Source organism: Rhipicephalus microplus, unplaced genomic scaffold (genome assembly GCF_043290135.1).
Source record: "Rhipicephalus microplus isolate Deutch F79 unplaced genomic scaffold, USDA_Rmic scaffold_14, whole genome shotgun sequence".
NCBI classification, from domain to species: domain Eukaryota; kingdom Metazoa; phylum Arthropoda; class Arachnida; order Ixodida; family Ixodidae; genus Rhipicephalus; species Rhipicephalus microplus.
The window spans coordinates 33,410,038-33,435,668 of record NW_027464587.1 but is presented as its reverse complement, the minus strand read 5'-3'; the positions used below and the strand labels follow the sequence as shown (position 1 = coordinate 33,435,668).

At 46.4% G+C, this 25,631-nt stretch overlaps 1 protein-coding gene across 2 annotated transcripts in view; it reads left to right on the top strand.

The window, feature by feature from the left end:
* The window catches only part of LOC119180657 (protein aurora borealis), a 221,392-nt gene that overhangs the window by 143,964 nt on the left and 51,797 nt on the right, over nucleotides 1-25,631 (top strand). For both annotated transcript variants that reach the window (XM_037431768.2, XM_075882950.1), the window contains exons 8-9: nucleotides 4,037-4,106; nucleotides 11,656-11,788. In XM_037431768.2, coding sequence (XP_037287665.2) covers nucleotides 4,037-4,106; nucleotides 11,656-11,788 — 203 coding nt within the window. The remainder of the gene's footprint in view (nucleotides 1-4,036; nucleotides 4,107-11,655; nucleotides 11,789-25,631) is intronic.

The window sequence follows — 25,631 nt, the reverse complement described above, 5'->3', positions numbered from 1 at the left end:
TTTTTCATAATCATATGGTGGTTTCTGGATGTTATACCCCACATATCAATCCATCAATCAATCAATCAATCAATCAATCAGAACTTAATCGCAATTTGGAAAAGTCATAAAGCACCATGCATGGAAATGTGGCTGAAACATTGTCTTTTTGGTTTTATCGAAACAGTTAAAGCTTTAGTTGTATAAGGGTTGTGATCGCTTCAGGAGCAGCGGTGAACTTTGATCCTAAAAGCATGGTCGCTATCGCTGTGCACCGCAGGCATCGGTGCAAATAGCTCATTAACCCTTCTACGTGCTGCGCTGTTAATGCGAAAACAATGCGAAAAGAGCATCTCTCTTTAGCACTGCTTTATTCACTTACACGAGCATTTTGTAGAGGTACGCAATATCGGATCAAAAAAGTTTGCTGTAAATTTGTCACCATCACGTTCATTGCTTTGCCATTCCGGTGAAACTACTTTCCTATAGCCTAATGGTAGCATGCGGAAAATAAATAAAGGATGGCAATCACGCAGCTCAAAATGAAGAGGGTGGTGTCCGTTTTCCGGAACAGAACAGCTTAGCAATGACAGGTGCACATGACCTCTAATCGAACGTATGCGCGTATTCTTGTTTATTTGGCCGCTGGGCTTCGCACTTATTGGCTTGATGGTTGAGGCCTGTGCGTTAAGATAAAAAAATAATAACTTGGATGCAGGTGCGTAGCCTGAAATAATTTGGGGGGGGGGGGGGGGCATTTTAAGGGGCATATGGCCATTTTTCGCTCTTTATGCCATGGTGAAAAAAAATTGGAGAAGGCACGTGCCCAGTGTGCCACCTCCTGGCTACGCCCCTGCATGAGTGACTGTTCACAGCTAAAGTCACAGTTGCACCGCGAGGGTGAAGCATTGAATGCGATAGCAACAAATTCTAACATTGTATGAAGTGAGGCTGGCAGTTAACTTCCTTCAATCTGATCACACGTAAGTATACAAAACGCTGGTGTACGATAATACGACCGCTTCGAGGAGAGCAACACTTTTCGCACAGTTTCTTCGCGATGAGAGTGCAGTAAGTAGAAGTGCATGCGAGTCACGCGCTGACGGCTGCCGAGCTAGCGTGCATGCCAGCGATCGCGACCACGTCCTTAGAAGCAAACTTCTTAGTTGTTGCTAGAGTGATACCTACTTCCCTTCTCCTTTCCTTTTTTTTTATGCTCTAAGTTGAATGGAGTGCTTCCTGTCTGCTTCGACTACAGGCCTCCTGGGCGGGAGTATCGAATGATGTCGCATGTGCCCTCCGAGTGGTGGAAATAAGCCAGATCGTTTGATCTCGGATTCAACTGCGTTCGTTGCTCCTGCTCGCATTCTTTTACCCGTGGTTAGAACACACTATGCACGGGGCCACGTTATCAATTTGTAATTTACATGGGACATTGCAGCAATGGCAAAAACCTGTCGACAGTGTCCATATAATTCCTGTTGGAATAATGAGGTTATTGCACAATGTAGTTGAGTGTTTGAAAAATGCAGCGTACCGTATTTACTCGATTCTACCGCGCCCTCTACTGTAACGCGCGCCCGGTTTCCACGACAAAAAAAAAAAAAAGTAAGACATCGATTGCAACGCGCACCCATTTTTCTCGTTGGCCCGCACGATCACACCACTGGGGAAAACGACTCCTTTCGGGAGCGTCTTCCGTTTAAATATGAGGTACGGGGGAAGCTTGTGCCTATCTGACGTGCAATGGAGCATTGCCGTCACTCTAGTTTTTTCGTGGCCCGATGTCAGCACGCGAACTTGCTTCGCCCCCTTCTTCTCGACGGTTGTGGTGCCAGGCAAGTCGAAGTAAAAAGGCGTCTGATCGGCATTCCCGATTTGCCCAAGCAGGTAGCCGTTGTTGTGCCGCAAGTTTAGGACGAACCTCTGAAAACTGGGAAGCTTTTCTTTGTACTCCTCCGGCAACTTTTGGCATATGCCCGTTCGCCTTCGGAGGGAAAAGCCTTTTCTCTTAATAAAGTTAGTTAGCCAGCACCTGTTCGTTTTAAACTGGCTCCGCATTAGCCCTTTTTCTAAGGCTAACTGAATCGCCTGCACTTGGAGCAGTTCTGTCGTCACAGGCCGCTCACTGCTCAATCACATACTCGCCGAGCAGCTCTTCAATTTGCGGAAACCAACCATGCTGTGGTCTACTGAAGCCTTTGCATGAATCTTTGCTGTGGGCAATCTTCTGCTTTTGTTTCTGCCAGTCGCGCACGCACGTTTCGGGAACTTTGAAAGACCACGATGTGGCCCGATTTCCGTTCGTTACGGCAGAAGCGATGACTTTTCTTTTAAAAGCGGCATCGTGGTGCACTCGTCGAGTTTTTGGAGTCGGCTCTTCCATGCCGTCCATGCTAATGCACTACAAGATGACGAACTCCTCAGCACACGTACGAAGTGCTGCCGCACATGGGAAACACATAGGCAGAAATGGCCGACGCACATAGGGGGCGGCCATTTTGGAAATGCCGATTGCAATAGAATGACCGTGTTCATTTCTTTTTCGTACTCGATTCTAATGCGCATGCGATTTACGAACTTGCTTAACCGGAAAAAAGGTGCGCGTTAGATTCGAGTAATTACGGTAAACAAATGTTGCCTCACAGGTGCATTGAACAGGGCTAAATCTGCTCCGAATGCTCTTACTGCTCTAAACTTGTTCGAAGAGGCCCTTCTGGCTGCTTCAAGCACGCTCCAAAACATTCCTCTGGCTTCTCCAAGCCTGCTACAAAGAGCACTTTTGCCCGCTCCCAGGACTGCTCTAAAACCCATGTATCCTGTTCCATCCCTGAAAGCTCTAATAAAACCGATAAGAAAAAAGAGAGAGAGACAAGCCAGCATTGCTGCGAGAGCACCTTTCAGCTCATGAGGAGTATCAGTAATGATCAGTCTTCTGCTAGAAGTGATGTAAAAAAAGAAGTCCCAACCGTCTCCTGTGCCGACAGAGGAGGTTAATTGGCTTTTAAAGGGTAGAGCAGCTGTACTAGCTGCTTCACCACAGTTCCAATGAGGCAAGCGTGAAGAGCAGATTCAGACAACGCCTTCTCATCGGCTGAACAATTTTTCAATATGAACCAAGCTCTACAGTTGCCTTGAATGCTGTTTCCTCTGAGTAGAATTCATTTACTTTCATAATACAAGGATATCATTACTGCGCCAACTGCGCCAAAGTGCGCCAAACAAGATTTGCTGCGCCAACCTGATAAAATCGTCGTAAATTGTGCCAAACCGTCTATATCAGGGGTCCGCAACCTGAGGCCCGCGAGCTGCATGTGGCTCGCAGGGCAGTTTTATTAGTGAGGCTGTAAACCTCTTTATTCGAGCTATTTAATGGTTTTATTATAGGCAAATTCAGTACAATTTAAAAATCCCTTGAAACACTCACACATTCATGCACTCTTCCTCTCAAGAATCACAGTAGAAGAGTGTAGCATTGTTTGAGTGTTTCAAGGGATTTCCAAGTTGCACTAAATTTACCTACAATATCACAAATTAGAGATTCGCACAACATCAAGTTTAATATTTGGTAGTTACTTGGTAAAGTGTTGCAAGGGGCCTTTAAACTTGATGTGCACCTGTCATGGCAGTTTAGGGGTCATGACGCTCAATTGCCTACACAAAAGTCGCGCAATTGAATCCCAGTTGTGATGGCACCATTTCAGTGGAAATAAAATGCTGTAGGTCTGTGAACTTGGATTTAGATGCACTCTAAAGAACGCCCAATTGTGGAAGATGAGGAGCCCCCCACTATGGCCTTTCTTACAGTTGTATTGTGGTTTTGAGATCCAAAACACCAACAATTGTTATTAAACATCATCTGCTTAAACTTATGCAGGTCTCTTGAAAGCACATTTTTTTTTCTTTTATGCATCTTAGTATAAGTGTGGCATTTCTTGTCTGTGCTTATTGCCACATTTTGCCTGTATTTCGAGCTCGCAAATTTACCACTGCTGTCTAAGCCAGTCCGTTACCTTGCCATCCTGTCAAATTTATGCTGATGTGTTTTGTGTTTCAGGCATGAAAGTGAACGACTAAGTCTCTTGATGGATGGCTCATCGAGGAGGCTCTCTTCTACGTCCGTGCATGTGAGTTTCCTATCAGGATGCGAATGCAGGAAAATCCTTGCTTACTACTCCTTTGGTCACTTACACAGACATTCTACAGCACTATAGACTAGGCCGTCTCCGCTGTGCTCCAGCTCACAAAAACCTCCCTCGACGTGATGCCGTCCTGTGGCGCAAGCTTTAGACAGGTGTCTTTCCCAACCCCTGGCTTTATAGCAAGGTATACCCACATCTCGTGACACCAAACTGCAAATACTGCTCACAATCGGCCACCCTCATACATGGCATAGACGGGCCCACAGTACGCTGACGCTTCTCACACAGAAGATACATGGGAGTCCCTTCTGCATATCACTGACTCGGCACAGCAACGCCGGGTAATCTCACGCGCATTGGAGGCCGCAATGTCCCATGGGATCCCTGCTGACCTCCTCTAAGAAGCGTAACCGACCTCTCGGACGGTCCACTCTTTTGTGAGTAATAGAGTTTTGATCATCATCTGTTACTTTTACCAGTGGCAGAGGTGTGCTCATTAGATTGAGTAAAATATTCTAGTATGCCCTAATTAATGGTACTGGACGAGGCATAATTTTTCTTGTAATGTTCTTCATCGATAGGATATACAGTAGATGCAATTCCAAATTTTTATTATAGAATAAATGGAAATCTTTGAAATGCAGTAGGTGCTTAAATGAAACGCAATGCACTAGTTGCATATTAGAATTATGAACCCCTTTCCCATTGAATGAAGTGGCCAATAAATTGAACAGATTTCCTGTTATGAACATGGCATAACGAGTGATCATCGAAGGTAGTGTCTCCAGCACAGTGATTTTCTGCTACAATACGCAGCATAATATACCTAAACGACCAGTAGTTATCCACTCGGGAAGCCTGCACGAGATTGCTTTCTGGCAGCATTTCAAGCCATGGGAAGAAACACGTGGTGCATGATGTGCCTCCAAAGTTTATATGTACACACGGTGCCTGAAGGGGGTAATTAAGAGTACGCTAGTATTAGATTTTTTTAATCAGAATTGAATATGGAATAATCAAGAGACATTACATCAGTAATTTTTTTTTTTTACCATATTGTCATACGTGGGGGACTGGCGGGCGGCTTCACACGATGAGGTTGCGGCCGTGTTGGGCAGCCGGGTGAATCGCTGAGTAATGCGGCGGCTCTTGGCTTCTTCGAAACGCCGGCACTCTTTAATGATGGCGTCGATGGTGGCAACGTTGTTGTAAATTACAAGATTAAATGCGTCGTCTGCTATGCCTTTCAGCACATGGGCCACTTTCTCCGACTCACTCATGTGCTCGTCAATCTGGCGGCATAGGGCGATGACGTCGTGAATGTACGCGACGTACGACTCCGTCGACGTCTGTGCACGAGCCGCCAGTTGATTCCGCACTGCGATCTGCCGCCCAACGGTGTCGCCAAAAAGGTCGCGGATCTTCTCTTTAAAGGAGTCCCAGCTCGTAATCTCCTTTTCGTGCGTCTCGAACCACACTCGCGGTGGGCCGTCGAGGTAAAAAAAACACATTGGCAAGCATAAGAGTCGGGTCCCACCTATAGCTTGCGCTGACCCGTTCGTACCGGTTGATCCATTTGTTGACGTCAACGTCATCCTGACCAGAAAATACACCGGGATCACGAGCAGGAGGTAGAACGACGTATGTAGAAGTCACGGTAGGGGCAGGTGGCGAAGACGATGGTTGTTCAACCTGTGACATGGTTGGACCTATGATGATGCGGCTGTTGCGGAGCTTCGTGATTAAGACGGGGAAGTACCCAGCACGTCCACCACAAAGATGTTACATAAAAATGACACGAGGCGTGTCTATTTAAAATCTATATGCAAACTGATGCGTATGGCGTCGACTAAGATGGAAGACAGCACGCACAACCGACAGACCACTTCCTCGTTGTCGTCTTCTGACCGCTGATACCTGATACGGGAGGGGGAACTTGTCAATGTAAATTGACGCAAGTCTGAACGTGAAATAAATTATGAGTATGAAGGTGAGTGGGTTCTCGGGAGCATGAGTGCCTACGAGTGTGGGTAGGTTTCAGTGTGAATGAGAGTGGGCACTGATGAGTGTGATTAGAAGAGAGTATGAACATGAGTGAGCACTCATGAATGTGAGTGGACGTGACTGGGAACAGGAGTGGCTGCCTGCAAGTGCGAGTAGGCTTGAGTATGAATGTGACAACCTGTGCACCTAAGGCAACACAACTGGTCTCCTTTCATTGCACATGCACTCTGTTCTCCTACGCTTATAATTAATATCTTTGACCCACTTGACAAGCTTTTGTCAGCTCCTCAAAATTTCAGCATCAGGGTAGCCCGCTGACTTCAGCCTTTCAACTTGGCTCAGGAAACTTTTTTTTTAATCGTATGTGCGCATGTTTTCTAGATCCCAACTCGCAGCGCAGCATAAATACTGCCGGACTTGACTATCTTGGAATGGCCTGAGGTAAATGGCAAGATACCCTTTATGGATCGGTGTTTGTACAGCCAACATAAATGTTCCTCGAGAGATTCTCATGGCAATCTCATGCACTGATTTGATGGTACATGTTATCTTATGTTTAACAAAAATGAAACATGAACATAAAGCAAATGTTATAATGGTTATATAGCAACAAAATCTAACAGATAACACAGTAACGTTCATTAAAAAAAATGTCTTTCCGTGTCTCGGTCATTCGTGGTTTGTCTTCTGCCTAATGTGAAGAGTTATGTCAACTCCCAGCACAACTGATTAATATTCTAATGAAAATCAGTTGTTAGTTGGTGTTCATCTGCGTCACTTCTTTAACCTGCCATGGTGGTCTAGTGGCTAAGGCACTCTGCTGCTGACCAGGTCATGGGAACGAATCGCGGCTGCGACAGCCGCACTTTAGACAAAGGTGAAAATTCTTGAGGCCGGTGTGAACACATTTAAATTAAGGTGCATGTTAAAGAACACCAGGTCGTCGAAATTTCCGGAGCCCTCCTCTGTAACACCCATGTAACACGCTCGAGGCGGGTGGGGATGTGGGAAAAGAGGGCTTTATTCCGGAAAGCTACAGATTATATAGCCCCGAGCAAAAGGGCGTATCTTGTTGCACATGAGCGCGTGTGCAAGGCTTTGTACGACGCAATCGCTACATCACATCTCCCTTTTTTTTTGTTTATTGAGCCAGTTTAATACTGTTCTGGCTATGGGATCGAATCGGTTGATGACACTTTCGTTGGCTTTTCTGCACTGGTTGTTGCATAGCAGACTCAGACGTCTTAGTGGCTAGAGGGACAGGTGGCACTGCATCTTGCCCGGTAGGTGTGCGAGATGGTTTGAGGTGTTCTCTTGTCCTCTAAAACTGTCGTTCATCTTCCCCTTCCAGTATGTAGGAGCGGGGGCTGTTACCTTTCCTGATGATTGTGACGGGTGACCATGTTCCCGAAGGTACACTATATACAGTGACCCTGGCACCCAGTGGCAGCTCAGGTAGATGCCTGGCACCTGTTGCAGTAGGTGCGTTCCTTGTGATGGATGCCTTGCAGTCTTTGCTGGACGTCTTTTGGTTGCACCGTCTGAGGCTGTAAGTGGGTAGCCGGAACTGGTATGAGCGTCCTGGTCAGCCGACCCATGAGTCGCTGCGAAGGAGATTTCAAAAGGTCATTGCGCGGTGTGTTCTGCCACTTTAGCAAGGCAGCGCAGAAGTCAAAAGAGCCAAAGTGATACTTTTGTAGTAATTTTTTGGCCTCCGGCGCTGCTCGCTTGGCCATGCCGTTAGAGCGAGGATTGTATAGACTCGATAAAACATGGTTTGTTCCTATCTGGCTGGTGAAGTCTTGAAACTCTTGACTACTGAACGGTGGTCCATTGTTTCTGATGAGTCTGCTTGGGAAGCCATGCGTAGCAAAAATACCCGTGAAGGCACAGATCACTTTGCTCGCTGATGAAGACTGCACAGCCCTGATTTCATAAAAAAAGGAGTAAAAGTCAGCAACAACCAAGTATTAATTTTCTTGATGGTAGCAGAGGTCTGCTCCAGTGACCTCCCAAGGTAAACTTGGTGTTTCATGGCTGTCCAATGGCATTCTGGCATTCTAGGTCTATGCCGCTTGCACAATTTACAGCGTCGTGCTGTTTCGTCTATGTCACCATTAATGCCTGGCCAAAATAGACAAATACGAGCACGTGCTTTCATTTTTTCTCTTCCCGCGTGTGCAGCATGCAGACAAAAGAGAATGTCCCCATGTATTTTTGGAGGGATAACGAGCCTGTTGCTGCGAAGCACGATGCCACTTTCCGTGTGTTGCTCGTCACGAATATTCCAGTAGTTGCACAACTCTGGAATGACGTCATGCTTGCTGTTGGGCCAGCTTGGGCTTGCGTAGTCATGAAGTTGACACATGGTCTGTTCTTTTTCTGTTTCTTGCAGAATCTGGTTCAGGCATTTGTCTGAAATTGGAAGATAGGCCATTGAATTGACATGAAAGTGCGTATCGTATTAACTCAAAATTGGACTTGGGAAATGGGATAATGGCGTTGGCTACAAAAAGCTCTTTTCCTGGCGTATACATCACTCGCACAATTTTTGCAGGTTGAGGCGCATGCACTGAAGTCAAAGTGGGCATTGGCACAAAGGTTTCTGAAAGATCATCTCAGGCGGTTTGTGATCAGACTTTACTCTAACCTTAGGCTGCCCAAACTAGTAGTCCTGAAACTTTTCACCACCGTGCACGATTGCAAGCATTTCTTTTCTATCTGCACGTATCTCTGTGGAGTTTTCAAAAGAGGGCCCGACGAGTTGCTACTGGATGACCATTTTGCGTAATCACGGCATTGATCCCATTCTGGCTGGCATCTACCGAAAGCATGATGGGCTTGTTCTTCTGGTAGTATGCGAGAATGGGCACCTTTGTTAAAGCTTCACGAAGGGCTTCTAAACTAGCCTGGTGTCTGTCTTCCCAGAACCATGCTGCGTCGTTCTTTAGAAGTTCACGAAGTGGAGTTATGGTTTCAGACATGTGGAATGAAACGGGAAACAAAGGTAATCATACCTAGGAATGTCTGCAGTTCCTTCTTGCTGTGTGGGAGTGGAACTTGAAGTATGTCCTCCAGCCACTCCTTATTGAGGCTGAGTCCTTCCCAAGTCAGAACATGACCGAGGTACTTGACAGATTTCTGCAAAAAATGACATTTTGCGTGGCTCAACTTCAAGTTGTGCTCCCGACACTGGTTTAGCATGTTGACAAGGTTGCGGCCATGCTCTTGCTTTGAATTTCCCCACACGATAATATTGTCCATTACAACTGCAGTTTCCTCGAGGCCTTCCAATATTCTCTGCATTGCTCGCTGGAAAATTTCTGGTGCTGATGCTATTCCGAAATCCGCAAGAATCTGTACCGGCCAAAGGGGTTGCTCATCGTGCAAAATTTGGAGCTGTCTTCGTCAAGCTTAATCTGCCAGAAGCCCGAAGCAGCGTCAAGTGTCGAGAAGTACCTAGCTCCCGCTAGTGAAAGCGCAATGTTTTCTAAAATCGGCCTAGGGTAGTGTTTCCTTAGAAGTGCTTTGTTGAGTTCAGTAGGGTTGAGAAAAATGCGTACTTTATCTTTTTTCTTCATCGTGACCATGTAGCTCGCTCATTCTGTCGGCCCAGTCACTTTCTGTATTACGTGCTCGTCTTCCATGCAGTCTAGTTTCCTTTTGACATGGTCTTTAAGTGCGATTGGTATTCGCCTTGCCGGTCTGACGACTCCTTGGAAACCAGGCTTAAGCTTCATACGGTGGATGATACCTTTCAAGCTGCCGAGTCTGTTGAAAATGTCTGCATGATGTTTCGCGGCCTCGTATAGCTCTCGCTGGTCCACTGAAGCTAGTCTAAGTAAAAGACCCAGTTGCTCAGCGACTGCTCCGCTTAATTAATGTTACTGGAATGTCCTGATCGACAACAAAGTCTGTTACAAATGAGGCATCAGTTCCATTAACTCGAAGGTGGATGCGGCCTGTATCTGCCTTTTGATGACCAAGGAAGGTGTTTAAAATGACGTCACAGTGTTCGTCTTCTTTGTTTGTTATCTGTTGTAGGTTATTATTTGCGTACCTTTCAGATCACGAGGACAGCCGCACACCAGGCAATGAGCAGACAGATTTGCTCCTCCTCCCGACCTGATAGACGCTTTATGTTCTTTTAGTTGGACATAAATGCATCGTCCCGTCTCTCCTATATACACACAACCACACGACAATGGAATGCAATAAATAACCGTTGTGATGGGGCAGGCAGTGAAAGATGATTTATGGCTGGTACAAAAAGCATTCTTAGGTTTCCGCCCATCGATCTTACCGGAGACTTGATAGCTTACACGGCGATGAAAACACAACGCGAACAACATGCCACATGGCAACCATTTTCATGTTATGTGAGACCTTATGAATGTAAGGCATTACTTCTACTCGCTTGCGGTCATCATTAGCAGTATTGTTAGCACTGCTAACTCGTCCTTCTTTGGTTGCTTGTTTCAACTTTTTTAGTTTTGTCTCAGTTACTGCCTTAGGGGACGCTTTAGGAAAGCGAGCCGCCTACAGACGTTTTACCTGTTCGTGAAAGCTTTGCTCCATCGAGTGATGGCAGCTTCTGTTCAGAGCATTGTTGATGCATAAGTTGGCTATGGCATGCTTCACTATTTTAGAGTGCAAAGACTGAAATGGTAGAAGCTTTTTCTGGGGACAGGGCGCGTCTGGGGACACCTTGCTCACAGTGCACTGTGGGATTTGACTCGACCACAGAGCGTACATTCCTTAGATTACTACCAGCGAGCTATTTTTATACACCATTTACCATTGGCGGCACTTACGCACTTACAGCTTGGTGGATACAGAGTGTTTTTATTATCAGAAAAAAGGCATGGAAAGTGCGCTTGAAAGTTTGACGCCCTATGCATTGTGATGCAAGCACACTTTTACAGGTCATGGCCTGGCCGCTAGCGTTTGTCTCGCTATGACTCCATCACAAGACATCATGTTTTTTTACCGCTAGTTTGCGTTTAGAGTGCAGGTCACTTCACTTCCCCAGCGGTCACATTTGCGAAAGGAGTGCATTGCTCACACACAAAAAAGTAATAGTCGGGACAGTTGTTAGTTTGTGCTCATCCTACGTATACTTAAGCATTCGTTTCATGCGTCCTTCACTGTTTGTGAGCAATACACTTCAATTGTTGAGTTGTGGCAGTTGTTAGTCGCGCCCATCCTGCGCATGTTCTTCTCATACATCCTTTCTGCTCGGGGATGCTGCAGTTTTCGAGCTGCCTGCCATTCTTTGTGCGACATTACAACTTCTTGTTTTGCCATTGAATCCTTGAGCTTTGTGGCAAAACAGTGTACCATGAATGCTTGACGAAGATTCGTTTTACTTTTGTGTTTCTGATTCCTATTACAGAAGGATCAGCCACGTTTTTTTTATGCTGCTTCAGCGGCTTTGAGTTTTCAACCTTATTTATGCTCAATTTTATTTGAAGTTGATATATGTTAGAAGGGTGTGCACAACAAAGAGTCTGAGTGCCTTCTCTTTCAGATGGCACTGTGCTCCAGCCCCATCGGTGGGGGAGGAGGCATACGACCCCGTTGCAGCCAGGCCTCGAGCCCAGGCTGCGAACGCATGCAGCTGTCTCCAATATGCCGCCAGGCCCACACCAGGCCACTGCTTGGTGAGTATGCACCAGTATTGGGCACGCTTCCTTGAAAGGAGAACTATTACAGTTTACCTGGAGCAGAGAAGTAGCCCGGTTACACCAAAAGTTACAATGTTTAAGTAGGCTCGTGTGAATATTGCTCGTGTGAATATTCGAGCACTTGAATATTTCAACAAATATTACAGGGGACTATAGAATATAAAGGGTACTATAAAATTGTTTTAATTTACTGGAGTTCAAATTAGTAGGCGCATACTACAATGAGCTAAAATCGTGCCACACTGTGCGTTCAGAACCTAATAGAGCTAACTGTAAGCTCATTATCCCTAATTGGATGCTAATACACATTTGTGGCAAGCTATTTCGTAAATTGCGTTCATCGAGCTTCAACAGCAGAGAGAATTAAGTGATGAGAGTGATGCACCGGAAACAAGCAGTACTTGTATTCATACAAGCAGTGAGCCTCAAAATGGTGAATGCAATCTATGCTTCATAACACGTTTATTTACATGGCAAATTTAACCGAATGGAAATAGAAGTTAATCAGTCCTTTTCATTTTCTCACATTTTTCTGTCGTGACTCCATAAGCAGCGACAGCTTGGCAAATAGCTGTTTTGTTGTTTCAAACCTCCAGCAAATTTGGTATGGTTTGGTTTTGACTCTGGGCAGACTTCTGCGAGAGGTGATGAAACCCAGTTTCTCCCTCCCAATTCGAAATAACCGGAGTGGATACTGACGTGTTTGAATTGTGAGGGAGTTCTCCTCCATAGAAATACGCAGGGCTGAGCTGAGACCGGGGCATCAGTTCGGATTAACTGTAAGTCTTAATTGATCATGTTTTACTCTATTTTAATTCACTGTAGCTTGAATTTAAATCATCCGAAACTTCCAAATGAACGAATAGGTGTGTATTAGAGCACATGTAGCCTCCCTGTACAGGGCCTATTATTGCACCATAACTAAAAAGTGCTATGCCCTCAAAACACCTTCAGCAAACATTCACACTGCTGCAAAGCCCCTGATCAAAATTAAGTGAACGTATTACACTGACATCGATTGATTGTTTTCCGACTTCAAAAACTTGTTGTAGTCAGTTATGTCTTCTAACTATAATAAATTTTAATATGTAACTCTTTTCATCGGTTATCACTTTTCATCCTACAGAAATTCAAGTTTTGCTACTATTCAAAATTGCTTCCACTCAACGTTGAACCCACAAAAAATGACATCTACACGTCATGTTTTAATTTTTTAACTAGTGAGTGCATTAGTTGGGTCGTTACAAAAATTCTTATTTTCTTAATGCTAACATGTGACATACAATATTCGAACTACTTGATTCAATATCATTCTACAAAATCAGTATTCCTAGTCCGTAACCTTAAAACTTATATTTTTTTTCCTTTTCGCTCTGAAACTAAAGAAAAAGTCAATATCAAGTAAAGCAATTTTACGTCTTTTTTAGAGGTGGCCCTTAGTACAGTGAAAAAAATGTGGGCACAAACCAACTTCGAAAAATATTGCCGAGAAGTGCGGAACTGCAGACACTGCTTTGCTGATGTTGCATAGTTGGGAGGAGCACGACAAATGACTCCGAAGGGTTTACTAATGAAGTAGCCTGTAAAGCTATTGCTGATCATGTGATGTCATTAGTAGTTTTTAGAGCCGTAAGCATGGAAATTTAAAACTTATAGTAATATAGTACTTTATTGTGACTAAGATTCAGGACAAAAATATAGCTCCTCTTTGTTATAGAAGTACATAGTCATTACCCAATGTTTTTCAAGTGCCAAGAATTTCCTAGCGAACTGCAGGCACTTTGAGCATTTCTATGTATCTACACTCAAACGTCGATATATCGAACCTGGATAGCCCCGCCGCGGTGGTCTAGTGGCTAAGGTACTCGGCTGCTGACCCGCAGGTCGTGGGATCGAATCCCGGCTGCGGCGGCTGCATTTCTGATGGAGATGGAAATGTTCTAGGCCCGTGTGCTCAGATTTGAGTGCACGTTAAAGAACCCCAGGTGGTCTAAATTTCCGGAGCCCTCCGCTACGGCGTCTCTCATAATCATATGGTCGTTTTGGGACGTTAAACCCCACATATCAATCAATCAATCAATCAATCAATCAATCAACGAACCTGGATATACCAAATTATTTATTATAGGGAAGTAAATGAAGAATAGCTTTGTCACAGATGCAGTGTTACAAATATGTTTATAACGAAGCTTTGGATATAACAAACTATTTTCATGGCAGGTGTGCCTTTGTTACAATGAGGTTTGAGTGTATCTATCTAGCTGCTTATGTCTAAGTGCTTTTGTACCCGCCTCTTGAACTTACTGCCAACCAAAATTTTTATGGAAAAGTAAGAGAGTTTGATGAATATGGCTGTCTATTTATGACATGTATAATGTCACAATCGCTCCGCATACATTGTCAAACCCTTTCTATCTGACACATGTGGCACATATCTGTATATTATAGGCCGTGGTATGCAGATATGCACCCCAAGAGTTCTGACGCAGCAACAGCTAGAATAGATGTGGGTATTTTAAATCAAGCACATTAAAAAAAGCCACGATCAGCAGCATTCACATGACAAATATGAAGAATGAATATCAAGATCTCGGCAGGAATCAAACCTGAGCACTCTGCGTGTTAGCCAGGTATTCTACCACAGAGGCACGCCAGGTCTTGAAGCTGACTTGGGGAAATACTTATGCAGGCATACCGCCAGTGCAGTTTTCATTGTGGATGCAGTGATGGTCATGTTTTCACAGCAAAGCTGTGGTACTACTGGCATGGAATGTACCACTTGTCCAACAGTACGTGTGTCGTGTTTCAAATCTCAATGTTGGAAGAGCTCACTTCACATAGTCTCTGGACCACCAGAGCCATCACCTTGCCTCTACCAGTCTTTTGATCACATTGCAATAGAGTTGTACAATCCCCTTCCCTACACACCTGACAAGAAGCGCTGGGTGATTGTTGCTATTGATCACATGGTGTGCTATGCTGAAACTGCCGCGCTGCCAGAGGCCACATCACATGAAGTTGGCTTATTTATTTTTCAGAAACTTGATCTTTGCCATGCGTGCTTAGTGAGTTACTGAGCGACTTTGGATGTATGTTCCTCTCCGAAGCCTTAAAAACCCTTCTTCATGAATGAAATGTTGTGCTTTGGACAACCAGTGTGTACCATCCACAAACCAATGGAGTAAAAGAGTAACTGGGTGACGTGCTATTCATGTACATGTCCACTGACCATCCTTTGTAACTTATGCTTAAAATAGCGCCACTCAGTCTACAACAGAATTCTTTCCATTTTTTCTTCTCTCTTCCATTATTTATTATGCCGACCCCCCTCGGCCACCTCTGATCGCTCCCTCTTCCCCTTCACCCGCTGCCGTGCGCCGCATTCTTTTTCTTTTTGATCTGTGCGCGGCACGTCCCAAGTCTATTTAAAATATCTACGGGCCACAGCGGGGCTCACGAACGGTGCGAGTGTAGACATGGCAGCTGATCAGCACACAGCGAGCGAAGGTCATGAAACTGCGGGCACAAAATAACAGTTGCATCCGGCAAATACAAAACTTCAAGGCCCTACCGCATGCACGCAATTTTCGAGCGACGACAACAAATTTTGCTGTCGTCATGGCGGTCGCAAAGGGCCATTTGTTACCATTGCGTCGCAGGTTTCAAAAATTACTTGGTGTCTTGAAAAGATTGTGACTATTTCTGCAACATTGTAGCTCCCCCGATTCTTGCTTTGGTTACAATATGCTCTACATGCTTGCTATCCGCATGTACCTTAAGGAATGCAAGATATAGGCAACCTTTTCTACAGTATCTTCTCCTTTGGACAGTGAGGTGACGGCCGTATTTTGTCGTTAATCTTGTTATTGAATGTTTGTTCTGATGCTTCGATGGCAGCTTGCTGCTATGTTGGTTACTTGCTACAATATCAACGGCGGCAGCGAGGTCATCTTGTGAAGTTGACGCGAAGTTGAAAAAGTGCGTTGTAGCGTACACTCTATGCCCATCGAGATCACAGCATATACTACTGTAGCGTATAAGTGATTCTTAAAATTAAAGATAGTCACGAAACGCTTTTATGGCATGGGCGGAGACAGCTTGCAGAAGATAGTGTAATCGACCGCCTAAGATGAGTGGAATGCAACAAAGAAGCTGTTTCCAAACAGTGTACGTGCATGTCTATTGCGAAAAGCTAAGTCACCTAACTTTTTTTTTGCAATACCGCATTTTTTGCCCGTCCCAAAAAAGTTTTCATAAAATATTCTCCACATAATAAATGCAACCCCACCTTTGCTCTGATTTCTCAAGAAAAAAAAGTGCATTCATTATGCAAGTAAATGCGGTGTATGGCACAGGCCAGTGGGAATACCAGTGAAAGAAGAGAACGACTGTTGATGCTGCTCACACTTGCTCAGCCTGAAATGCTTCACCAGTAGCAATATTTTGATAAACGCATCAGTAGCTCAACATTAAACCTGCTGTTTCGTTGTTTTTCATCTTTATAGCGAATTTGGTTTAAGGAAGGGAAAGAGGACAATCAGTTGGTTTATTTGGTTTTAAAACACATTGGGATCACTCGGGGCCAACTTCTGCAAGCAACGATGGAAACCAGGGGCTGCCAGTGCGAACTAACTTAAAAAAAAAAAAAAAATATTGACTCCAATTGGAATGCTTCGAGTTCGAACGAATTGGAAAATTCCCAATCGCAATTTAGTACGCATTTGGGCGTATTGGAAAGCGACCAATTGGTTTTTGTGGGATGGACCACTTGGTAGTGAATAGGTACCAATTGGTTGGAGTAACCAATTGACCAAACAGCTTCATGGTGGCAGCTCCTTAGCCGCACCAATGTGCAAGAGTAATAGACAACAAAACAGGGAAAAAAGAGGGTAAAAAAACAAAACTTTATTGTTCTCTGACGCTGTAGGTTTTGGAGAAGTCCTCACGGTGGCAGCTCCTTGGCTGCTTTGATAGAAACAGCAAAGTAATAAAAGACAAAATGAATGCGCATGCACTGTACTTTGTATAACATGGCAAAAGCTCTCCAACGACAAAAGTATAGACAAGTTCCTAACAGGTGGTCTCTAAATATCGGAAAAATAGTAGCAGACAATTCGTCTGGTCTGTTGCACATGAGTAATGCATACCTGCCAAGTCTCCCGGATTGGACTTCCGGATTTCGACCATTTTTTCTGTTTTTACGGTTGTCATCAAAATCTCCCGGAAATCGAAATTTCTGTGCGTCATCTGGCCGCATTGCTAAAAAAAAAAAGCAGCTCAATCTGCTCCAGGCTTTTCGAACCTACCCCATTTTATTTTAAATTAGTTTGAGAGGCGTTCATCTAAACATACAGTAGAATTTCAGTGATGCGAAACCGTGGCAGATAACAATCCGTGAAATTGCCCAGCCAAATTTTACGATGTCCGTTGGACCTAAATTTGAATGTTCTGAACACATTTTTTAATCGCAGCAGGTGATACGAACTTAAGAATGAAAATCGTTGAACGAAGGCCGAGAACAGTGTACACGAAGTTCTGGAAGTACGCGTGCGAGTGGCACACGTACTGTCTTCTTGAGTGCATGTGATTGTCGTTGCCACAATCGCTGTGAACGGAACCGCGGCCGCTCTTGACAAGATCATGCATGGCGACGATGTAACTGACAAAACCCCGAAAAGGTACGCTCAACCAATCGAAGCAATGCTGCTTTCTGCAAACTCTGCGGACAAAACTGCAGCAGATGCGATTGTAGATGGCATAAAACGACTTAGTTTTGAAGGCGCGTGAGCAACCAAGCGCACGGGTATTGTAAAAGGAAGGGCCGTTTACCTCAACCACTGCACACAAATCCGTGGTCGCGGCAACGCAATAGCGATCTAAGAGGTCCAAGGGCACCTAGCGGTAGAATAAAGCCAGTAGAAAAGGTTAAGAAAAGGGAGAAAAGGTTAACATTCACTCGTATAGACCGCTAATTATTACATTTGAGCTATACAGGTTGGCGATGTAGGCAGTGAAATTCAAAATAGAAACGTGGGCAGAGCAAAATGATTTTTTGAGAGCACTTCAGAATGGATTCCGAATGGACATGCAATTAAACAATAATCTGTTTGTTCTTACTCAGTGTATAGAAATATCTAAAATTACAAAGAGGCTGTTATACGTAGCTTATTTGGACACCACTTCGTATGACAACATTAATCAGGAAATTTTGTGGGATATATTGAAGGAAATAGGAATAGGTGATAACTGTAAACAGCTTTTGAGAGAAATATATTGAGAAAATACAGTTTGTATAGAATGGGAAGGAATAAGTAGCAATGGCATCGTTGAAATTAACAAGGGGCTGAGACAGGGATGTCCTTTGTCCCCGCTGTTATATATGCTGTACATGGTGAGGATGGAAAAAGCGCTTGAAGGTAGAATCGTTGGGTTTAATCTGTCACACGCGCGATGGTTGAGCAGAAGCTACCAGGTCTATTTTATGCAGACAATAATGCCACGTTCTTTTCCTCAAGTTTTGTTATCACCCCCGTTACACTACGTTCAACGCAAACCGTGCTTATGATGTTCGAAAAACTTCGATGAGGTAGTAGATCATTTTGTTAGGATTATGCCCACTTCGTAAACATTACAGATTATTCTGGAACCTATGGCGCCGCTAGCAATAACGCTAGAACATTCCATGGCAAGTGTATAAATGCCAACGCGCTTCGCCGCTTGTCAGTTGATCGACGGTCGACGCTCTGCTCGCCGCTATCAGTTCCAGTGCCTTGCTGTAATCTGACTTTCCTTTTATGTGGCCACAGGTTAGGCCCGAATAAAGAGTTTATTATCCAACCATCCAGTCTCCTGCCTTCAGCCACGTCACGACCCTGTGACATCTGGTAGAGGTGCAGCTTCGTTCATGTACCGGACGTCCCCGTTAAGCCGGGAACCCAGCCCACGTCGCAGAGAAGACACCGACGCCAACCAGGAGAAGTGAACAAGCTGCCGGCAGCAAAGTTTACCACCGTAGTACAGGCTTCTACAAGACAAGGTGCGGAAGACCAAGGCCTTGACCTTGACTGCGGCAATATGACAGCCGCTGTAACACAGCCCGCGATCATTATGCATTAACCCAGGGAACCACCAACTTTCCGCGGGTCATCGTTTGAAGACCAGTAGACCTGGCTGGAGACATACGACCGCGTCGCCACCCTCAACCACTGAGACACTGAATAAAAGCTCTACCGCGTGTACATCTACCTGGAAGACACCGCAAGGACCTGGCTCGAAAATTGAGAGTCCGCGCTCCAAACGTGTGATGTCTTCTGCGGCGCATTTCTGCAAACGTACGTGAGCGTCGATCGCAAAGAGAGGGCCGCTGCTTTGCTGGACTCTCTGGTTCAGCTACCAAATGAAAATGTTGCTATTTTCACAGAAGAAATGACCCGCTTATTCCGTCACACTCACCCGGACATGCCTGAGGAGAAGAAAGTTTGTTTCCTCATGCGAGGAGTCAAACAGGAGCTCTTTGCGGGATTGATGAGAAATCCACCGAAGACCGTCCAGGAATTCCTCACAGAAGCGAAAACTGCTGAAAAAACCCTCCAAATGCTCACATGACAGTTCAACTGCCGCTCGGCTCCAGGCTATGCTGAAATACAACCACTATGCTTCGATGACCTGTGCGAGACCACAAAGGCTGTTGTGCGCGAAGAACTTCGCCGAATGTTCCCGTTATGCCAGCCTCGAGTTTCGTCGATTGCAGACATCGTCAGAGAGAAAATCCAGCAATCAATGGGTATCCCTGAGACATCGCAACCACAACCTCAAGCCACGAGCTACGCTGCTTCTGCCCGACACCATCTACACGTCCACGTCAAGGCCGCGCCCCCGCATTTTCGTCGCCAGACACTGCTGCCGCCACCCCCAATGCCATACCGTGCACCTGCCGGCCAGCGCAGTGGTCCGAGAAAAATTGACGTGTGGCGTGCCCCCGACCACTGGTCTCTCTGCTACCACTGCGGGGAAGCTGGCCACACCTACCGCTGCTGCCAGTACTGCCAGATGGGACTACGTGGTTTCGCCATCGACGCGCCGCGTCCATAGTGTGGTGAATGACCACGTGACATCGCTTCCTATCTCGTTGGAAGGCAAAGGAGACCCCGAGGATCTTCTCGTTCATCTTCACCTCGTCGCTACATGTCTCTGCACCGTCGTCAATACACTGCCCAAGTCCGGGCCCGTCGTGTTGCCCGTATCGGGAAAACTAAGGGCAGCAATCGATGCAGGGGCAGTTGCTGCATGACGAACTGCTGAAGATCCTCTGCCGCCGCCGACACCGCCAGGAGGAAACTTCAAGAACCCGCCGTCACCTCAACGTAGCCCCGAGGTCGAAACTTGGCGACCAGAAGAAGTCCTAATTAAGCAACGTCGAAACACAGCTGCAAACTGTCGTAGCCATGATCCGACGCCGCGACCCAACCGCAACGCCAGGCGAAGAAGTAGCGACCTTGACAATCTCAGCGACGGCCACAGCGTGGCCTATGTCCTCCTATTTGCAGACAGTCACGACGATATTGTCACAAGGACACAGGTACGCAGGTACAAAATAGGGCGTTTACTTTCGTAACCCAAGGGCCAGAAAATGCGAACACCAGAGCATGCGCACACAGAACTACTTCGTTGTCCTCCTCAGAGGCTGGCTACTATAGTCGCCAGCCTACCTGGCGTCAATTCCCTCCTTTCAAGAGCGACCGTCCCGATCGATTGACTGAGATGCTAGAGGTGGCCATGAAAAAAAAAATGATCATGTCAACGAAAAAAAAAAAGCCTACGCTGTTGTGAATAATAAGGAAAACGTTCGAAGTGTTTATAACTCGGGGGCGTGGTACGGTTTCATCCGTACTACATAGCCTACTTCTGGACATGGATGTCTTCGGTTTAAACTGGTGTCGGAGCTTTGGGGAACTACCTCGTAATTCACGTCACTGAGGCAGCCCACAACTTCGTAAGGGCCAAAGTAGCGTCGCAATAGCTTCTCCGAAAGCAAACGATGTCCAACTGGTGTCCACACCCATACATAGTCACCTGGTTGATAGTGGACGTTCCTTCGGTCTTGGTTGTAACGGTGAGCGTCGATATCTTGCTGCACTCGAATGCGGTTCCATGCAAGCTGGCGGGCTCCCACGGCTTTCTCGATGAAGTCGTCAACGCTGTCATTTCCGCTGTTGTCCTGGTCTACGGGGAGCATAGTGTCTAACGGTGTTGTGACGCGATGGTCATAAACAAACTCGAATGGTGTTAGGTCTGTGGTCTCTTGCACAGAGGTGTTATAAGCAAACGTGACGTACGGCAAAATTTCATCCCACGTTTTGTGCTCTACATCAACATACATAGATAGCATGTCTGCCAGTGTTTTGTTTAACCTCTCCGTCAGGCCGTTCGTTTGGGGATGATAAGCTCTTGTTTTCCGGTGGTTGGTGTGCGTCAGCTTGGTGACTCGTTGCAATAACTCTGCCGTAAATGCTGCTCCGCGATCGGTTATGAGAACAGCAGGTGCACCATGACACAAAACAATGTCGTGGACAAAAAATCTGGCGACTTCAACTGCAGTTCCCTTAGGCACAGCTTTGCTTTCTGCATAGTGAGTCAGATAGTCGGTTGCGACGATTATCCACTTATTTTCTGAGGATGACATAGGAAAGGGACCAAGAAGATCCATTCCCACTTGCTGAAATGGTGCTTGAGGTGGATCTAAAGGTTGGAAAAAGCCGGCGGCTTTTGCAGGTGGAACTTCACGCCTCTGAGTCACAGCTCTACGGACATAGCGCTGAACGGACTAATACAGCTGTGGCCAGTAGTACTTTTGTCGGATGCGCACTAATGTACTAGCAAAGACTAAGTGACCCGCAGAAGGATCATCGTGGCACGCCTGCAAAATTTCATCACGCAGTGCCGTTGGAATGGCGAGGAGAAAAATTTCTTAGCTGCCCTCAAGATTTCTTTTGTAGAGAACATTGTTCCGCAGGCAATACGACGTTATACCACGTGAGAGCAGGCGTGGGACGATAACGTCTTCTCCTTGAAGATGCTGGATGACAGGTAGTAGTTCAGTGTCCTCACGTTGAAGCTCAGTCATCTGCACCACATCGACGATGCCAAGAAACGGTAAATCTTGTTCAGTGTGAGATGACGTCGGGGAAACAGGAGCACGAGACAGGCAGTCAGCATCTGTATGTTTATGTCCTGATCGGTAGACCACCGTTATGTCGTACTCTTGAAGGCGGAGGCTCCAGCGGACAAGGCGGCCTGATGGATCCCGTAGACTGGCAAGCCAACAGAGCGAATGGTGGTCACTGACCGCTCGAAATGGCCGGCCGTATAGGTAGGGTCGAAACTTGCTAATGGCCCAAACGACTGCTAGGCACTCTTTTTCGGTGGTAGAGTGATTAGCCTCTGCTTTTGTGAGACTGCGGCTCACGTAAGCGATCACACGCTCTGCGCCGTTCTGCCTTTGAACTAGAATGGCTCCGATTCCTACGTTGCGGGCGTCTGTGTGGATCTCGGTGTCAGCAGTGTCGTCGAAATGTGCCAGCACTGAAGCTGGCTGCAGTCGATTGCGCAGCTCTTCAAAGGCTTGTTGTTCTTCCGTCCATACGAAAGGACATCTGGCCGTGTCAGTCTTGTAAGAGGTCCCGCAATTCTCGAAAATTTTTCGACAAAACGGCGGTGGTGCGCACTGAGTTCGAGGAATCGCTGAACAGCCTTTTTGTCTCGAGGACGAGGGAAATCGGAAACGGCAGCCAACTTCTCTGGATCTGGTCGAACACCCCCCGGGCTCACCAGGTGGCCGAGAAACTTGAGTTCCTGATAGCCGAAGTAGCACTTTTCAGGCTTGATAGTAAGGTTCGCTCTTCTTATTGCACTGAGGACACTTTTTAGCTTTGAAAGATGCTCGTCAAATGTGCTTGAAAACACAACGACATCATCCAAGTATACAAGACATGTCTGCCGCTTTAGTTCAGCTAGTACAGTGTCCATCATGCGTTGAAACATGGCGGGAGTGGAACAGAGACTGAAAGGCAGCACTTCAATTTTGTAGAGCCCTTCAGGCGTTATAAACGCGATTTCTCACGGTCGCCCTCGTCAACTTCAATTTGCCAGTACCTTGACTTGAGATCTAATGATGTAAAGAACTGACCGTGGCGTAGACGGTCTAAGGCGTCATCAATCCGTGGCAGGGGGTAAATGTCGTGTTTTGTGACATTGTTAAGTCGTCGATAGTCGACGCATAAGCGTAGTGTGTTGTCTTTTTTCTTTACTAAGACAACAGGTGACGCCCACGAACTTGTTAGGGTTGAATGACGTCATCATTCAGCATTTCTTGAACTTGACGCTTAATCACCTTTCTTTCGGGGACACCCGGTACGGATGTTGGCAAAGAGGACGTGCCGAGTCCTCGGCAACAATGCGGTGTTTTGTAACGGTGGTACGCTGAACTTTCGATGCTATGGAGAAACAGTCCGAGAATTCCCTCACAAGGTTTAGCAGCCGCTCTTTTCGTGAATCTGCCAAGTCTGGATTAACGTGAATGCGGCTACCCAGGTCAGCACAAGCTTTTGCATGTGGTGAAGTCATATCCAATATGCCGATATCGAAAAAGTCGGCGATTTCACTGAGGAAAGCGACAGTAGTCCCTCTAGGGACGTGCTGAAACTCATTGCTGAAGTTGGTCAGCAGAACTCGAGAGCGTTTATTCTCTAACTGAACAAGGCATCGGGCTATGCATATGTTTCGTTTGAGCAGAAGTGGGATATTTGCCTCTGCAACACCTTCATAGTCGTAGGTTCGATTCCTGCTCACGGCTGGTTATTTTTTGCCCGTGTGCTCAGATTTGGGCGCACGTTAAAGAACCCCAGGTGGTCCAAATTTCCGGAGCCCTCCACTACGGCGTCTCTCATAATCATATCGCGGTTTTGGGACGTTAAACCCCACAGATCATCAATACCTTCATAGTCGTTGAATTCATCAAAAATGTCGTAGGCTTCCAAGGTGAACATGCCACTCTTCGGCGGTAACGTGACGTCATCGTCAACAATTCTCAAAGCATTGACGTAACTGCCGTGAGGGTTGCGTGCTAAAGCGTGTGCCGTAGAAAACGTCACCTGCGACTCTTGCAAGTCAATCACGGCTCCGTTATCATGCAGAAAGTCCAGTCCGAGAATTAGGTCCCTTGAGCAACTGAGCAGTATTACAAAATCACTGAGATACATAAATCCGTGAATACTAACTTGCGCCGTGCATCGTCTCTCTGGAGTGAGAAGATGGCCTCCTGCCGTACGTATCTGCAACCCAGCCCACTGGGTAGAAACCTTCTTCAGCCTGCAGGCAAGACCCATGCTCATAACGGAAGTGTCTGCTGAAGCGTCAATTACCGTCATTACTTCTTCGTTGTCGATGATTACCGCAATGTTTGATGTCACCACTCTTCGTACCACGTTTGACTGCGTCTGTACATCTTTTTTCTGCCGTCGCCGTCGTCGTAGTGGAGGATCTTCCGTAGAGTCAGCGTCAGCGGCCTCACCTCCGGAGGTCGCTGAACTCAGTTTTCCCGACTTGCAGGACTGGGTGAATGGCATCTCGGAGCGCCGCGTGAACAGGCTGGGCTCGGTGGCCTGTAGCGAGCAGGCGACGACGAGCGAGGCTCTTGCGACCAATGTTCGATACTGCGGCGATTCGAGATGAAACTCTCTATTTTCTGTGGTCGCTCGCCAGGTCGTGGACGAGGGGCATTAGGCGAAAATCCACGGAGACCCACACGACAGTATGGACATGATCGGTAGACGTGTCCGGCTTCCCCGCAGTGGAAACAAAGGGGCCTGTGGTCGGGTGTACGCCAGATGTCACTCTTTCTCGGTCTTGCTTCGGCGATCAACGGTGAGCTACGAGGACGGAAGCCTATGTCCATTTGCTGAGCGTGTCGCTCATTGGGGTAAAATACGCTGGTTGAACTGCACGATGGAGGATATCGCACTGGTTCCGCGTAGCTCATCTCGACGCAGTGCCTCTGTTGTGGCGCCTCGGACGGTTGGGGAGCGTGAACGGCTTATCGTAGCTCGGCGCGTACCATCTCCGCAATGGAGAGCTGCTCTACAGGTGAAGCAGTCACCCGCATCTTTTGTAGCTCTTCCTTAATGAGAGCTCTGATAAGCTCTCGCAACGCGCTGATGTCATTGCCGAGAATTACAGAAGTGACCTCACTTGGTTGTACACCATGGTTATACTGCCTGGCACGCTGTTGAAGGGCCCTCTCCATGGCAGTGGCTTCCTCATGGAACTCCGCAAGTGTCGCAGGCGGGTTTCGAATCAGGCCAGCAAAATGCCCTATTAGTAAACGCCCTATTTTGTACCTGCGTACCCGTGTCCTTGTGACATTTTCCGGTGGAGGTGCGGAATACAAAATAGAGTGTTTACTTTCGTAACCCAAGGGCCAGAAAACGCGAACACCAGAGCATGCGCACACAAAACTACTTCCTTGTCCTCCTCAGAGGCTGGCTACCATAGTTGCCAGCCTACCTTGCGTCAATATAGAGCGGCTGGGAGATGTATGTGGAAAAGAAGGTGTGGCTCTAGGACTAGGATTAAGTGTTACAAAATGCAGATTGATGGTATTCAATGATCACAAAGACCAGGGGGTCTCAATACAGGGCCAATAAATACTGGGGTTAGGGAGTACAAGTACCTCAGGGTATAGGTAAATGAGGGAGATAGATATAAATGTCAGACTCTGCCCGGGTGGCACTGCAAAAAACGCCGCCACCAGCGCCCCATTGTC